This window comes from Physella acuta, unplaced genomic scaffold (genome assembly GCF_028476545.2).
Source record: "Physella acuta isolate Inbredline_101_S28 unplaced genomic scaffold, ASM2847654v3 ptg000267l, whole genome shotgun sequence".
Taxonomy (NCBI): domain Eukaryota; kingdom Metazoa; phylum Mollusca; class Gastropoda; family Physidae; genus Physella; species Physella acuta.
In genome coordinates, this window is record NW_026731786.1 from 236,568 (window position 1) to 255,326 (window position 18,759).

Sequence of the window (18,759 nt, forward strand, 5' to 3'; positions counted from 1 at the left end):
GTAATTTCGTCCACATCGTGCTTGTAGGCCTATTATATTTTGTAATTTACAATGTTTATGAAGAGCATGTATGCTGAAGCCCTGTCAATTTTACCACACGTTATTCAGAATAAAATGTGAAGCTTATGAAGCTTTAAAATTAAAGTCAGTGTGAGAATGATGAGTCAGGCTCTAGATATTATGAATCTATTAAAACTTTGACATTAAAATGAGTGAAATGATAATGAATCAGACGGTACATGGGAACTGGTTTGACCAGGCGACTCACAGTAGAGCTGAGGACATCTCCAGTCCTATAGAGGACCAGGACATGTTACCACCTGATGTTGACGAGGCTACCCGGCGTATCGTGATGAGGGTGCTGATGTTTGCCGTCACCCCAGGGATCGGTGTGCTGGGGGTCGTGGGGAACGTGCTGAGTACCTTGATCCTGCTGAGACACGGCCTCAAGAAATGCTCCAACATCCTCTTGTTCAGCTTGGCCTTGGCTGACATCGTCTATCTCGTCTCCTTCAACAGCATCCCCAAAATTTTATACGAAACTACCGACATGCACGGCTTTGTTGGTTTCTCTGAATACAGTTCGAGAGTACTCATGGCATTTTATTCAGTGTTTATGACGCTTGACTTTTCATCTAGTTTCGTTTCTTTAAGAATGCCAATGCTAATAACAATTGAAAGGCTTATCGTCATTTTCTTTCCCCTTAGTGCACATCGCATTATCACTCCCAAGCGTACCTGGTGTGCGGTGACTTTTATCGTTTTGTATTCCATTGGCTTATTTGCATACACAGGATTCTGGTTTGAATCGTCATACGAGTGGGACCCAGTTCGTAATATGTCAGTGGGGTACAGAGTGTTGATCCCTCAGGACGCGAGGGACGCCGTGGCCATGAGTGTCATTGAGGACATGAGCGTCTATTCCCTGGTAGTGGACGCCCCCCTCATCACAGTCGCGGGCTGCATCGTCATCTCCATCAAAATAAAGCTAGTCTCCAGGAACCGGAAGAAGATGACCTCTAAGGAAATGTCCAGCAACCGGACCACGAAAATGCTTCTGGCGGTTTGTGCTGTCTACACTGTGACGTGTATTATAATGGTCAGCGCAATAAACTTGCCGTCTATATTTGGCCGTCCATTCTCCGGGAACCGTCCAACAGGCCTGTCTGTGATATGCTACCAAGTCTTGAACATTTTCATCTGCATCAACAGCTCCTGCAACTTTATTATTTACATTGGGCTGAACAAGAACTTCAGGAAAACATATCTTCAGCTCTGTTCATCGAAAGCAAATAAAAGGAATGTTAAATACTTTGGTAGCCAATCCATAGAAACAACTTAAAATGGAAAGGACTTACATTATACACGAAACATCAAATAATCTAGTAATATAAGGACAGCGTTTAAGAGGACATTTAAGGGGGCAGTATCACCCAGAAATTTTAAAATTGACGAAAAAATTTGCCAAAAAAAAACTATTAAACATACACACATAAATCTTTTACCAAAATAGTAAATAGCAAGGAGCTATAAAACAGCACATAAAAGAAAGTTAACGTATGATGCAAACATTTTTAAAAAATAATTTTACCAAAAAATGTTTACTAAGTAATTTTTGGCTGCGGTTTTCCAACATTTAGGCCCTTCCTTCTGAAAATACTCTCGCAGATGCACAACAGGGTTGCCTATGTCCGGGGCTAGGAGATATCCATTGTGACAAATTTTGAAAATTTTAGAATTTTTCAAAGTCAGACCAAAATTATTGAACTTTGAAATTTTTTTTTTTTTTTTTTTTTTTTTTTTCCCCGATACTTTATTTATACATAAACATTTACAAAAACGTCTAAAATACCTATTTACCCTGGTTTCTCTTTCAAAAACCGACGAGTGACTTCGAGGAGCGAGTCCTCACATGGTGTACCTTTGTATGCTCCTTCATGCCCTCTAATGGGAGGGATACGGTACAATCTCGGCAGTCATACAGTGTTACTTCTTGATGATTTTCTGCAAAGTGCGCGTATATGTCTGTGTGGTACCCTTTGTCTACACAAAGATCACACCGTAAGAATCTATAGTGCATTCTATGTTCGTGCTTTTCCGTTTCCTCAGCTGTTCTATTTTGTTCTGGGCAGAACCTACAGCGTTTGTTGTCATGAGTAAATTTTTTACTTTTTATTATTTTTTTCTCCTCTGTGGGGCTATCTTCCTTCTTCCTTTTGAAGCTTGCAAGAGTGGTGTCCATGTCTGAGAAAAAGAACGGAGCGTTCAATGTTAGAGCTCTTGACGTAGCTGGTTTGTCTGACTTCGACCTTGCTGCAGTTGCTTGTTTGCTTGGTGTTGATGGTGTACTTGCCGGCCTGGATGGGTTGATCGGTTTTTTGATCGTTGCTTGTTGTTTGCTTGGTGATGGTGTTGTCTGGGCGGGTGTTGCTTCTAGCTGGCTGCTTGTTGTTGGAGGTGGCTTGGCGATTGGAGTTATTTGCTGGCTGCTTGGTGTTGTTGCTGGTTGGTCGGGTGGCGCTGGTTGTTGTGCTGGGGGCTGTTTTTTGGGCGGTGTTTTCGGGTTCGGTGCTGCGTCTTCGGTTGAGGAGTGTTGCTGATTACTTGGCATGGGGCCTTGTAGAGCGGATGGAGCTGTAGATTGTGCTGGTATTTGATCATTGGGCGTTGATTCTAGGTTGAGAGTTTGACAGCGGTTGGTCCAGTGTGAAGTTGACGAGCAGGTTTGGCAGGCTTGTTTTCTGTCGTTGATGGCTATTAGGATGTTGTGTGACTTGTTTCTGTAGTTTAATTGGATGTAGTGGGGGATGTTTGCTGGATTGTCAGTGTGTATGGAGAAGCTACGGTTGGTGGTGAGAGGGATTGTGTATATGGAAGGTTCTTTGTTACTGTAGGGTTGTAGTGCTTTAATGAGTGTGCGATCGCTTAGTGTAGGTGGGACCCATCTAAGGGTTCCGTTGACTCTGTTCTTTTCGTGTAAAGTGAAGAATAGTGTGTAGGGACCGTGTGTTTTGTGTGTGTTGTGTAGGGTGGTGACGTCGAAGGCATTTGATGTGAAGAACCACGTGTCTGCACGACCATAATTGAGGAGGAAGATCTGTTGGTTGCTTATTAGTTGTCGAAGGATGTGACCTCTTAGATTGGGTTGACCTCCTGAGTTGATTGTGACTTGAATGGTGGGTGAGTCAGCCGGGAAGAGTTCTGGACAGTCCTCATCAGGTAGATCGAGTATGGCGGTGGTGGCTGAAAGGGGTTGGGCCCTGGATTTCATTAAGCCCCCCGGACCGTAGTCCGGGAGGCTCCTCCCCAAGCCTCTCGGCCCAGGGGGAACATCCGACGGCGCAGCCCCTCTGTGAACGTTGACTATATTTGCATATGTCGTTGAGCTAGGCTGTGACATCGTAGGGAGCGTAGAACTTTGAAATTTCCTAAAAAATTTATCTCTCAATAGAATACTATTATCTTAGTCCCGGACGTAACCAATAACGCAAGGAAGGTTTATACCAAATTTTATGTACTTTACGTATGGTTTCGAGAAAATGTTTACAAAAAATTAAAAATGTGATAAAATATTAACAAAATAATTTTTTGACAATTTATTGCCAGACATATACCCTACAATTTATATACTGTATTATAGCAGAAGAAACGTTACAATTGCTGTAAAAATTTGACATGTGTATGTCAAATAGTTTTTTTTTGGTGATAGTTTTTGTTTCCCTCCCTTAGTCTGGGTGATACTGCCCCCTTAAGAAGACGTAAGAACAAAGCCGAATTGAACTTTGAACTTAGGTCATGTGTTAGATCACTGTACGAGCCTGAGAATCTTTAAAATAAAGAGGGCTGTCGAATGTCGTATCACTTGCAATGTTTAATGCGTTACAATTCATTATTAAATTTGAGCTACCGTTTTAATGATATAACTTTGTTGTTTCTATTAGGTTCCAACACTTTTATCAATAATATAAACTTTCTTTTTCTTCTTATTCGTTCTTAATTTTAGTGTAATCCTATATATAATCCTAATAATATAATCTCTCTCTCTCTCTCGCTCTCTCTCTCTCTCATCCCTCTCTCTCTCTATCTGTCCGCAAAATATTTTCGCAGGATATCACATCAGAATCTTCAGCGATATATGGAGAACTTGATACGGACTTTTGTTGAAAATAATATGTTAGATGTTTTAAATGTATTAACACAATTTTATTCAAAGAAGAAAAATAAAAAATAAAGGCGTAATCGAATGTAGAAAAACATATTTAATTATGCAACCGGAAAAGTGTTTATAGTTGGGACAAGAACGCATTTAACAATGACGTCACATAATGTTTACACTAAGGAAAGAGCACGAAACTAATGACGTCATCTTCCGAATTTAGAATAAAATAAAGAAATGAAATATTTCATTCAAATATGATTTAGAGCTAAGTACGCTATGAAACTATGAAATGTATACAATACGATTTTCCCGGCCTAAACTTATAAAACGTACTTAATCTATTTGGATTCTAGATCTAGAGATTCTAGATCTAGACTAGATTTACGCAAAAACTAGACTTAGACGCTAAGATCTAGATTTAAACTCTAGAATCTATTCCAATAATAAATTTCTATATTAAACTATTTCAGGCCTTAATTATTTTATAGAAATCTTTGTTTGTTTAAGCTATGGAACTGGCTAATTTGGGATAAAAAAAAATTATTTGAAAGAATAGGTCTATTCGCTTAATTTTAGTTTCTTAACTACGTCTGTTATTTTTCATGTCGCATGAGGTGCCTCAATAGCTGAGATGATAGTGTACTCGATACAAGGCGGGTGATACGAGTACGAGACACACGAAGCCAAACTGAATTCTTTTTTTTACGTGAATCTTCCGATTTCAGAATAATAAGAAAGGAACTACTTCATTTAACTTTGATTTAGATATAGATCTATAGATCTACTTATCAAGACGTACGCTATGAAATATATACAATTTTATCGGTCAAACTAATACAAATTACTTTAAAAAAAAACACATAATGACCATTGAATAGCTAGATTTTTATCGGAATCATTTAAGTCTCTTAATCCGTGTGTGCATTTAATATGGTATTCTGTTGACTAATAATATATATAATTTGGTTTTAATTTTTCGAATACGTATTGGTAGTTATTTTAAATGTGTCGGATTTTTAACTATTTAGTTATATCTTTGCATGGTCACGAATATTGTTCAACATGTAGTAAAGCACATTGCGTTTTAACCAATAACTATTTTATAAAAAATTTGAATATTGGTAGCCTTTGTTTATTTAAATGTGCCGGATTTTTAGCTATTTGGTTATTTCTTTGTTTTGTCACTAATATCTCAACGTGTAGTGTTGCATTTTAATCAATAACTATTTTATAACTTATTATTTCCAAATATGTATAACATTAAAAATACATACGCCTATAATAATTCAAGTGTAACGGGTACCGATGGCTAGTTCGAGAATAAAAGGTCTGTCGGAGAAACTCTTTTCTTGATTCTAAGATAGTATGCTAAATAATACAAAATATTGCAATCGATGATAGCGCATTACCTAATTACTCTGTTGGCATTGGGTTTGTCAATTTGTTTTATTCTAATGATCACATTCAGAAAGTGGACAAATGGAAATCTCAACGCACGCGAATGGCTCTAAATCAATATTTTTGACGCTTTGCTTAATGATTTATTTATTATTAATATGAGTCAGAGTTTCTTCCAAGCATCTCTTCGGGGGTGCAATTTTCGCGCCCTGTGTTATCCTGTGAGCGCTGTGGTGCATACTTCCGTTTTGAAGCTGTGGGTAAAAAGGATTACCATAGACGTTCTCTAAATCAAAACCAGGGCGTCCCTATGCGCCCCGACAGGGTGCTATTTGGCGCTCTGGGCCTTCCCGTGAGCGCTATGGCGGCTATGTTCAATTTAAACAGTTCGATAGACTATGGATTAGAAGGCTTACTATAGTATTTCACTAAATCGAATCCAGGGCGTTATCAGGCGCCCCAACATAGTGCTATTTGGCGCTCCGGGCCTTCCCGTGAGCACTTTGGCGCCAGCTCCAAATACGTGAGTGCAATAGACTATGGATAGGTTAGGGTATGATAGTAGTTTACTCAGTTGAATCAGGTGGGTCCGACAGGGTAAGTTTTGGCACCCCGGGCTAGACTGTGAGCAACATGCGTTTATGTTTGCTTTTAAATTTGTGTTTATATTTGCACTATTTTATGAGTTATGTTAACATTTAGGTTTGCGTTTGTGTTTGCGCTTTTATGTGTATTTGTATTTTTGTTTGCGTTTGTGTTTGTTTTTGTGTTTATGTCTGCGTTTGCAATTGTATTTGCGTTTGCAGCTGAGTTTGCTTTTGTGTTTGGGTTACGGTTTGTGTTTTGTTTGGTTTGGGTTTAGGTTAGGGTTTGCGTTTGCTTTTGTGTTTGCGTTTGGGTTTTTGTTTGTGTATTTGTTTGCAATTGTGTTAGCGTTTGTTTTTGAGTTTGTGTTTTGGTTTTGGTTGATTGTGGTTAGTGTTGAGTTTAAAGTAGGAGTTAGGTTAAGGGTTATGTGGTCTTTTGTGAAACGTCCAAAACCTGGTATATGCTGCCTTATAAACACACAAGTGATGGTCATTTACAGATAGGTTTTTCTCAGAAGCCTGGGCGGGACGACCAGTATTATATCTTTAAAGAAAGTCATTTATTACAAGCTTCTATTTAACTTATTGTTCTGTTGTCAGTCTGTTGACTTGGATCGAAACGTGGGAGCGAAATTCCGGGGACTTCTTACAGACTCGTTTCAAAGTTGGCACGAGGGTCAAGGCTTCTATACAATGCAATTTGACACTAACTTGACTGAATTGGATTCCTAATTATTTTTTATGAATTATTTAACATTTCTGAAATTAATAGGCAGTTTTATCTCATTATTCCGCCCTATTATACGCGCGTTATCATGTTCATTAGTTGCGCAATATTTTTTAGTCTTGCAACTCTATTGTATTTAAAATTTTTAAAGTACTGAACCCCCCCCCCCCCCCTATGAATAACGTTTTAATGGACTTAAAAGGATAAAATAAATGATTTTCTTTAAATATATATTATAATACTCTACTATTTAAATAACTATAAAGAAAAGCGTCGGTCGCGTTCATACATTTTAATTACAGTATCCAATACATAACATAGCGACCCACGCTTTTCTTTATAGTTATTTGAATAATAGAGTATTATAATATACTAGACTACCCGTTATTCTTGAATTACTGTGTGTTTCAAGGATCATTCATAAATGACGCCATGTTTATTTTATAATTTTTATCTTTCTCCCTCCCTACCACTGTCAAAAATCTTCACAAAAAACCAGACCCAATATTCAAAAAGACATCACACCTCAGGCAACGTGTTATTGTCTTTTAAAAAAACCTATTTCGACCGAGCATGGATCTGAACAAACTTTGCCTTGACGTCACAAGTAAACTCTACTTCTGCCCAACTCTACATCACCTGCCCAGGCAGTATATTTTTATTGTTTAAAATCACCGATTTCGGTTTAGAATTGGTCTGACAACATTATCCCTTCATATGCTGAGGACACAGAAACAGTTGAACGCAACTTTATCTGCCCCGTGTCTCGATAGGCAATTTTATCTTTCACATAAAAAAAAATAAACAGTGGCTTGATGTGTCTCGAACCGGTTCCGCCCGCATGGTATCTATTACACTATCATCTCAGCTATCTAGGTACTTCCGATTAGGTGCAGAATTAGTGGGGTACTTTACTTAGATCTAGAGTCAGCGTAAGAAACTTGAGTTAGGCGAATAGGCCCTATTATTTCTGTAACAGTCAAATGTAGGGTGAATGCATGTTTCGAGTGGAGGTGTAAAAAGGCGATATAAATCTAAAATATATTGTGGGTGGGCGCATGCGCAAAAGAAAGTGGAAGTAGAGAGGAAGAGGGGAGAAAAATGGCGTTGTTTTGGTAGAGAAGCTTCTGTATCTATGAACCAATAAAATTATGAAAATTACCAGAACAAGGGTTGTTTAGTGTTATCCATCATGCTTTAATATGCAATAACACAACAGTGATGCGGTTGGTATTTGTCTTGAGTTTGCGCCATGAAGTTGACAGTACAAAAAGGCCGTGACAATTTCAAATTTAATTTTATCCCAAATTAGCCAATTCCTTAGCTAAACAAACAAAGATTTATATAAAAAAATTAAGGCCTGAAATAGTTTAGTGTAGGAACTCATTATTGGCATAGATTCTGGATCTTGACAGAGATAACTCTCGATTCTTTTCTATTTTCAATTTTATCAAAAAGTCTGTTTTTAAAAAGCGTTTCTATTGTACGATTGCACTGAAAGTGCCACCCTCTTTACTTTAAGAATAAACGTTAAAGTGTTGTGGCGATCACACTCGATTTGTTCAAAATTATACAGTCATACGAAAGTCGTTTAGTTTGTAACACTTTCTCATTTGTACTCGTTTTTTGTCGATTACACTGTACGGTGCAAGCTTATGCTTCGATGACAATTGATGTTTTCCAATTTTTCGGTACTCTAATCATAATCCTGTCGTATGATGTTGTTTGTTGGCTTAGGCAACGTTAGCCAATTCCAAACCCATTTGCATCTTATATTTCTTTGACTATAAGTTTTATCCGGTTCTTTTCCCAAGGTCCAGCGTTTGACTGCTAACCTCAAAGCCTCAAACTCAGATGTCGGACTCAAATCTGTAGGAATGTAAATGTCTCAAAATAGGGAAACAAAAGCGGCTGGGCATTCTGCTGACCACAATACGCCCTTGTACGCTGAGGTAATTAAAAAAGATAACCCCACTTTATCTGCACCATCTTTCATGGGCACGTAATGATGATGACGAATGTTCTCCGGCGACATGCTCTTCAATATGTTACGCAGCCATGCGTTAAAGAAGTTCTTACGATAATAGCTGTTAGTTTGGGCTACTCTCAAAGTCTGAAAACTATAGAGGACCAATGATTTTACATTCATGCTATGTAGTCATATCGTGGAAAACGTAGACAGTGCTCTATGTGACCAAAAAATGCGGAGGATGTAAAATGCTTATCTAATCCTGCTGTAGCAGTTTAGAAAGGTTCATCGTCAACTTTCTAGACATATGAAACCCTAACCCTTACAACAGAGCTTCTTTTTGTTTTTAACTCACACCAGCTCTGATTTATTCACTAATAGTGAAGCCTTTTTTACAGCTTCTCCTGGGAGATGGCTAGGCTTGGACTGGACATGTTGTTGTCGATGTGAGAGGAGGCTGTTGCTGTAAGAAAAATCATTCTCCGCAAGCTGTTTAGTGGGTCTAATAGATTCAAACGTTTAGGTCTGGCTTATTCTTCTTTTCTAATCAGTCACTATACAAAAGACAACTAGAGAAAGTATGCTACTTCGTCGCAGATTTCACTAAAAAGTTCTTGGAGTCTTTGTAGAGATGTTAAATGATGTTGAAGAAATTCTGAGGGACCCCATAGTAATTCGCCGATTTCTAAACGACATCTCTTTCCACACAATCGCAATCAATGAAGGTTATTTATAGAGTGGATCGCCACTCGACTGGCTGTCCAATATGTAGATAATATATTTTGGCGAAAGCCTGCCAGATGCAGACTTAGTTTCTCGTCGATACCTCTTTAAGCCCTTTAAACATAATTCTTTTGAGGATCTTGGTAGGGAGAGATAACAACGATTCCTCTTCAATTTTTGCATTGAGTATGGTCAGCTTTCTTTGGTAGCTTAACTAGGTATCCCAGTTTCCAATTTGCATGAACTTATTCTCGTTCACACATTTTCATCAACAGTGGCTGCATCATTCCTGATGTCGTAGATTGGTCTGTATATAGTGCCTCTGGTGGGTCCAGCTGACTTTATTTTTTTGATGTCTGTAATGACTTCAGCATCAGTCGAAGTGTTCTTCTGGAGCAGTTATAACGCTGGTGTATATCAGTAATATTCGGTGGCGTTGAATTTACATCGAAGTGTGGGACAGTATGTGATAAAATATCATGATTGATTATGAACTATGATACTTCAACAACAAAAATACTTGGACCCAATAGTTCGTCTGTTCTGCTTCAATTGTTTTCACATGATAGTACTTTGCATGTCTAATTGGCCTGGTATCCTTTCCTAACAAGGATCGTGTCATTTCCTACTAGCTTCTCAAGTTTTTATTACAGTTTCCATTATCCATCTGTCATTTTAGAAATAATACATTTCTTGTCAACTCTTGCTCTTCCATTTATGTTGTGATTGGTCTTCCAACATCATAATAAGGACTTCTTCTCCTTGGTTAATTATTGCTTACATTGTCCATTTGCTGCCAGATGAGTCCATACAGCTAGTGTCATCCACTTTTTTCTTTCTTGTTTTTCTTCGTGGCCAGAATAATTGATTGTATCTCCCGAAGATAGAGTGGTGACCACTTCCATTCACATTGGGTTTAAATTGGGCGAGAATTAAGATGGTGTATATCATTTCCTCGCTACTTTGGTAAATGTTCCCCTTTTATATAAAGTTCAAACGTTCCAGATCTTTAATATATTTTTTTATTTCGGTCGTCAGAAGATTTGTCAGCACATTCGCTACTCCAAGGCTTTCACCGGCCTAAGCTCAGCAAGAAATGAAGGCTATATCACTGTCCTCATTGGTGTATTGTGTTTGTGCTTTCTCTAGCAGGCTGTTGTTTAAAGGAGTATAGTTGCTATCCCTACGCCCCCCCACTCCTATCCGCTCTTGGAACTGGCAAGAGTTCGATAAATCATTTAGCCCCAGAGCTTTGATCTCCACAGAAAGAAAAAACGATTCTCCGATAATAAGATAATGTCAACAGATCATACCTAATAGAAATCAGAGAAAAAGTGTTTCAACCACAGAAGCCTTGTAAAAATCTCGGATGAAACTAATCAGATTAAAAATTAAACAAAGTTAACCAATTAAATAATGGGGACACGAAATACACAATAATAGCTGTTTATAATTTTCTAGCAAACGAAATAAAAAATTCTTCAATCGAATCTTTAAATTGTTTCTTGGTTTAGATAATAGTTTGACGGGATATGGTAATAGAAATAGAGGTTATTAAACTGATCACGAATTCTTTTTGTGGATGTTTGTAAAACAAAAAAAAATCGTTGGTCTTTATTTTCTTTTCGGTAAACGTTTTTCTGATTGCCTCGGGCTATCGCGTGTGGCTTGAAAAAAACAATGATTTAAAGACAGAATTCAGACAGGAAACGTAATCGCTGGGTCAACAAGACAAGTCGATAAACAGTCGCACCTTACAAGGAGCGACTTGATACACAGCCGCACCTTACAAAGGGAGACGACGCACCTTACAAGGGGAAAGATAGACAGTCGTACATTACAAAGGGAAGAGGTAGACAGTCGTACATTGCAAGGCAAGGCGAAAAACAGCCGCCGGGGTTGACGACACGAGAAAATAGAGAGCCGGGGTTGACAGGAGAAAATATACGGCCAGGGTTGACGACACGAGAAAATAGAGAGCCGGGGTTGACAGGAGAAAATATACGGCCAGGGTTGACGACAGGAGAAAATAGAGAGCCGGGGTTGACAGGAGAAAATACACGGCCAGTGTTGACAGGAGAAAATACACGACCAAGGTTGAGGAGCGAAGATGAACAAGACTCGAGATGAAAACTGGCTTCTGTTTGTCTCCTCAGAACATGTGGAGACCACATTGTTTGAACTGACAGACCAGGAGAGTATGCCATTGGCTCTTAACGAGGACACTAGGCGTATCGTGATGAAGGTGCTGATGTTTGCCGTCACCCCAGGTATCGGTGTGCTGGGGGTTGTGGGGAACGTGCTGAGTACCTTGATCCTGCTGAGACACGGCCTCAAGAAATGCTCCAACATCCTCTTGTTCAGCTTGGCGTTGGCTGACATCGTCTATCTCGTCTCCTTCAACAGCATCCCCAAAATTTTATACGAAACTACCGACATGCACGGCTTTGTTGGTTTCTCTGAATACAGCTCACAAATACTTGTGGTATTTTATTCAGTGTTTATGACGCTTGACTTCTCATCTAGTTTCGTTTCCTTAAGAATGCCAATGCTAATAACAATTGAAAGGCTTATCGTCATTTTCTTTCCTCTAAGTGCACATCGCATTATCACACCCAAGCGTACCTGGTGTGCAGTGACTTTTATCGTTTTGTATTCCATTGGCTTATTTGCATACACGGGATTCTGGTTTGAGCTGGTTTACAAGTGGGACCCAATTCACAACATTTCAGTGGGTTACAGAGAGTTCATTCCCCTAGAAGCGAGGGACGCCGTGGCCATGAGTGTCATTGAGGACATGAGCGTCTACTCCCTGGTAGTGGACGCCCCCCTCATCACAGTCGCGGGCTGCATCGTCATCTCCATCAAAATAAAGCTCGTCTCCAGGAACAGGAAGAAGATGACCTCTAAGGAAATGTCCAGCAACCGGACCACGAAAATGCTTCTGGCGGTGTGTGCTGTCTACACTGTGACGTGTATTATAATGGTCAGCGCAATAAACTTGCCGTCCATATTTGGCCGTCCATTCTCCGGGAACCGTCCAACAGGTCTCTCAGTAATATGCTACCAAGTCTTGAACATTTTCATCTGCATCAACAGTTCCTGCAACTTTATTATTTACATCGGGCTGAACAAGAACTTCAGGAATACTTATTTCGAGTTGTTTTCGTGAAAACAAATACAATAAGGCTCTCTAAGAATACTATTCTTCCACAGAAAAAAAATAATTCTAAAAGCTGTAAATAATGTCATGTAGTTTGTAGCTTTAAATGCCAGATTATAAATTAGTTGCAGGTTAATAACAACGTTAGAAATCAATTAAACAAGGCACCAAATGGATAAAGAGGTTTTCATTCTAACTTGAATAGGTGCTAGAAATATTTTTTGGTAACTGCGATTTACTCCGTTATCTATAATATTCTTTATGTTCTCTTAAATTTGTAAATATTTTATGTTGTGTACAATATATTTAGCTAGACTGCTAACACAAAATTCTCATGTTCGACTCCGGGTTCAAGTCAGTTGGTCCACCCAGCTCTGTTGGGTACCTCACGATAAGGAAACTAAAGGAGACTTGGCATAGTGGTACAACACTATCCCTTCACATGTTGAGGTCATAGAAATGGGTGAACATGACTAATTACATTATCTTAAAATCATTTATGTAACTTTGCACAAAAAAATGAAATTTTACCATGTATAAGAATACAAGTTTTGAAATAAAATTATGTAATTGGTAAAGACGTTCAGACAAAGTAGTTTGTATTTTTTTCCCCTTCCATTTAATGTTTTGTATCAGTTAGTTTATTTAACAGCCGCATCGATTATAAAAAAATTTCATTTAAATATTATATTGTAAAAAAAGAACAAATATGAGTTAAAAAAATGAGAATAATTGACGTTTTATTCAGTATTGATGCCTTGTCGTCTGTGCACATGGTAATCAAACGCTTTTTATTATTTTAAAATAATTTTGTCTATATCGGTTTTCAGTCAATTTAAACGAGCTTTTGAGAAGGAAGTTGACTCCTATCTTTTAGAGAGTAAACCTATGCTGTAGTAAATATTTGACCTCTGAAATTTGCCATAAAAAGTAGGGGCAAAAAATTAATTAAAAATTAATAAGCATCCAATTAAGTCAAATTTAATTTCAGATTGTATTGTCTTCATGTCTTGTCCCACGTGCCGAATCTGTCAGTTAGAAGTGTCAGAGTTTTCGCTCGAGCGTTTCGATCAAGACCGACTGACGACTGACGACAGACAGAGGAAGTGAGTTAAATAAAAGCTTGTAAAAAATTTCATAAAAAAACGTTTTAATAACAAGCTTTTATGTACTAATGCACTAAAAAGTAGAAAATAAATTATAGACTACTATTTAAGTAACTATAAAGAAAAGCGTGGGTCACTTTAGTACCTATTGGATACCGTTACTAATGTTTAGGAAGAGACCCACGCTTTTCTTTATAGTTATTTAAATCTAATATATAAAGTTCAATTCTGTATTCATGCTTGTAAAATGTTTGTCGTGGATTACAAAGGGATATAAGAAAAACGATACTTCCATGGATTCAAGTGTTAGATTTTTAAAGTGCTCATGGTCTAAATTTATGAGTTAAAAAATTAATATTGAAAGTTTTTAAAAACAGTTTTCATTATACATACTTAGAATAACAATTTTCAATTAAGAACATTACATAAAATTAAAAAAAAAAGTGTATCAACGTATATAAAATTTCTAATTGTGTCTGAAATATATTTGCATTTAGGAAACAATAATTACATAATTAGCAGGGATTAATTAAGTGCAATGTTGTTTGTATTTTTAATACTGCGTTTTATTTATTCCATACATTGAACGTACTGTTTTCTTATTATGATTTTTAATCAAAGACAGGTGAAGTAACAAAAGACATCTTTGTTCGGGAACGGGAATTCCCGCAGGATATTTTTTGTGTCTTTTTTGGGGGAATTTGTTTTTGTCTGTCTTTTTATGCGCACTAAGGGGGATTTTTTTACCTCACGATAGTGTGTACCTTTTTTTAAGCAGACGTTTTAACAGTACATTTAGCAGTGTAAAGTTTTACTACATTCTCGATTGTAAAGGCAAGATCGAAGAAACAATTTCTTTTAAGAGCTATGTTTATGTTTTAAAGCTTCACAGATTCCACCAGATGAACACAAACATTTAAAAAAAATCAATAACAGTTTAGAAGTTTACTTTGTGTTTGTCGTTGGGTTTGTCTTTGCTTTTGATTTTGTGTTTTCGTTTATGTTTGTATTTGTGTTTGTGTTATGTTCGCGGTTTTTTGTGGTTGGTTGTGGTTAGGGTGGGCAATGCCGGGTATTTGCTGATTACTAAACACACAAGTAATGGTCGTTTGCAGATAGTTTTTCAGAGATGCCAGTGCAGGGCCTGGCCGGGACGGCTAGTAGTAGTCTATAATTTATTATCTACTTTTTAGTGCATTATTACATAAAAGCTTGTTATTAAAATGTTTTTTATGAATTTTTTTTTTAGTACTTTACATGTTTTTTTATTTACAATAGAGTTTCATGACTAAAAACCATTGCGCACCTATTGAACTTGATGATGCGCTATTGAACGTGATGACACGTGTGGTGTGGTTGGATAAAAATGCCTCCTAATTTGGTCAAAATTTTAATTAATTCATAAAAAAATTAATTAGGCATCCAATTAAGTCAAATTTAATTTCAAATTGCATTGTTTTCATGTCTTGACCCACGTACCAATTACGAACCGTATCTGTCAGTTAGAAGTGTCCAATTTTTGCTCCGGCGTTTCGATCTAGACTGACGACAGACTGACGAGGAAGTGAGTTAAATAAAAGCTTGTAAAAAAAAGGAAATCTTTAAAAATATTCCGTGCGATGCAATTATAGTTACATTTTAAAAATTAAAGCCGTTTGGGAACCATCGATTAAACTAATTTCATATATAGCCAAGTAGTTTATTTACATTAAATAACATAACATTTGATAACATGCCCTATTAACACAACACACTGACTTTACTAATCCAAATATAAAAATAAAAGGGTATTCTAAGTTACAGTTCTTTGTTTAAAATATTCTAATCTTAATTAAACCGGAAGTCATTTTGTACTTCTTTCTCAAATGTTATCAAATATTCAATTTAGGTTGAAAAATTTGCGTTCTGGCAACAACCATTTTGTACCATTTGAAACAAGTTTTTCAAAGCCTATCGAACAACATGAAAGTTTAAATTTATTTGAAGCAATCTTCGTAGTTTACTAGAGACAAAAATTTCAATTATGTTTTGTGCCTAAAAAGGAGAACAAAGTAATTACAATACTGGGTTCCAATAGCACCACTAGTGAAGCAAAAACTTACTAAAGAGTAATGTTTAGAACTAATGTATTTCTTCATTTAAACTTGCTGGTCGAAAATGTTTAGTTCTACAGATATGGTCTTCGAATTCAATTTGACTTCCGCTCTTTCAAATATTGGCCTATTACATATCTTTAGCTTAAGTACATCTTTTTCTGGATCAAGACATAAAATTAAGACTATAACCATGCTATGTCAGAACGCTTGAGAAATTGAGGCTTGAGATAAGGCCCTACCAATAGGCTCAGCCTAAATCTACCTCAATGGAGGGTGTCTTTATTTTATGAATATAGAAAAGTTGACATAATTTTGACAACACTTATTTAAGTTTTTTGATAGTATGTGGCAAGTTTTGTTTCGGAGACTGAAATATTTGCTCCTAACTGTATACAAAAATCCTTTAATTATTCATTAAGGCAAAACATTTCATTTATGTTCTTTATTACATGTAGTTGTCGTTTTTCTGAAAGCAAAGTTAGAAAAGTCATATTGAGTTAGAAAAATGTGTGCATCAAATTACAAATAGCCTCACAAAATTGTGTATACAAGAAGAACAAAAATAAAATAAAATAAACCGGGAGTGATCTCCCCTAAACTTTCTCGAATATTCTTATATAGCTTGGAATATAGACATGATTTTTAATTACTTAAACTTTAAAAAAAATTCATAAAAAAACGTTTTAATAACAAGCTTTTATGTACTCATGCACTAAAAAGTAGAAAATAAATTATAGACTACTATTTAAATAACTATAAAGAAAAGCGTGGGCCACTTTAGTATCTATTGGATACCTTTACTAATGTTTAGGAAGAGACCCACGCTTTTCTTTCTTCTTATTTAAATAGTAGTGTATAATTTATGTTCTACATTTTAGTGCAGTGGTTCCCAACCTTTTTCGAGTGGCGACCCCCTTTTATAAAAAGTAAGTGACCCGCGACCCCCATAAAATTAAAAAGCCGAATTTAGTATGGAAATTAATAAGCACTAAAATAAGATTTTCTAGAAGACTTTAAATATGAACTACTCTTGATAACTGTTTTAATACGATGAGTAAAATTGCATGCTATTTACCAAACATTCGAGGTTAAGTTATTGTTAACGCCAACCTATGTCATTATCAACATTCAATTTATTTCTTATTTTAGTTTTTAATCGGAGAATAGTGTTGAAAGGCTATTCTCGAAAAGTCGATCAATTTTACGTTTGGGTATGAATGATGAATAATACACCAAAATTGTGTGAGCAGTTTTTCATATTAGGCGGAATCATTCTGCAAATCAAAGAATTCATCTTGTAATTCATCGGGAATGCTGGCAACACCATGGGAAGTAGAGAATGGGTAATGCGTCAATGCAGATTCTTCTTCTTTCAGCTCCGAGAAATAGCGCCGCAGTTCGTTTTCAAGAGATTCAAGATGCCCAGAAATCGCTTCTTTCAAAATTTTAATTATTTCACAATCAGGTTCATCTACCACACTGCAGAGTTTCTCAAATGTACAACATTTCCAAGATTTATTTTCTTCGCCAATTTTGCAGCTTTGATAAAAATGCCCCGAGATTATTATGGGAAGTAATAATCCTCATTCATTTTCCCTAAAGCTTCAGGTTAAGCTTACGTTGATAATCGAATATATCTGCTAGGTATGATACTCTCTCCAACCACTCTATGTCGTTTAAAGTATACCAAAAGGTCTTTTTTCCTTTGCACTTCCAAGAACAAGATCTCCTGGTCCAGTGTGGACCCTGGATCTCCTGGACCAGTGTGGACCCTAGATATCCTGGTCCAGTGTGGACCCTAGATATCCTGGACCAGTGTGGACCCTAGATATTCTGGACCAGTTTGGACCCTGGATCTCCTGGTCCAGTGTGGACCATAGATATCCTGGACCAGTGTGGACCCTAGATATCCTGGTCCAGTGTGGACCCTAGATATCTTGGACCAGTGTGGACCATAGATATCCAGGACCAGTGTGGACCCTAGATATCCTGGACCAGTGTGGACCCTGGATCTCCTGGACCAGTGTGGACCCTAGATATCCTGGACCAGTGTGGACCCTAGATATCCTGGACCAGTGTGGACCCTGGATCTCCTGGACCAGTGTGGACCCTAGATATCCTGGACCAGTGTGGACCCTAGATATCCTGGACCAGTGTGGACCCTGGATCTCCTGGACCAGTGTGGACCCTAAATATCCTGGACCAGTGTGGACCATAGATATCCTGGACCAGTGTGGACCCTGGATCTCCTGGTCCAGTGTGGATCCTAGAAATCCTGGACCAGTGTGGACCCTAGATATCCTAGACCAGTGTGGACCCTAGATATCCTGGACCAGTGTGGACCCTAGATATCCTGGACCAGTGTAGACCCTGGATCTCCTGGACCAGTGTGGACAATAAGTCTCGTGGAATAGTGCTATGACAGGTGCAAATTTATTCAAACTCAAACAGTTTGCCACAAGTGCAACATTTATCTTTGTTGTAACAATATCAATTCAAAAACACGATTCACAACAATTCGTTCGACAGCCAGCGTACTGCAGTGTAGAACAGCAGAACCTCGTGATCTATATTAATGTCTTTGCTCTAGATTAAATATAGAGTACGCCTGTTACTAGCAATGGAGTCTTGATGACGAGGGCGTACTGGTAAATCACGCAGTGGTTAGGGAGATAAATCTTTTCTGTTTTCTGAATGCCCGATTTTGACCTAAACCTGGATAGCGCACCATCCGTACAAACCCCCACAGCCAACTTTAATCTTCCAGTTTAAAAAAAAAAATTTATTTATTTTCTCCATGCTATCTTCACAAAACAGCAACTTCTTTGCTA

General features: G+C 37.5%; 2 protein-coding genes across 2 annotated transcripts; both read left to right on the forward strand.

Moving 5' to 3' along the window:
• The first annotated feature begins 223 nt into the window (after window positions 1–223).
• Window positions 224–1,342, forward strand: LOC131939189 (FMRFamide receptor-like). Its single transcript, XM_059297378.1, has one exon. It carries the CDS (start codon window positions 224–226, stop codon window positions 1,340–1,342), a length of 1,119 nt encoding a protein of 372 aa, XP_059153361.1.
• A 10,331-nt stretch (window positions 1,343–11,673) lies between these two features.
• On the forward strand, window positions 11,674–12,735 carry LOC131939190 (FMRFamide peptide receptor frpr-18-like). The gene has a single exon (XM_059297379.1). The coding sequence runs from the start codon at window positions 11,674–11,676 to the stop codon at window positions 12,733–12,735; it is 1,062 nt and encodes a 353-aa protein (XP_059153362.1).
• Window positions 12,736–18,759: the final 6,024 nt, after the last annotated feature.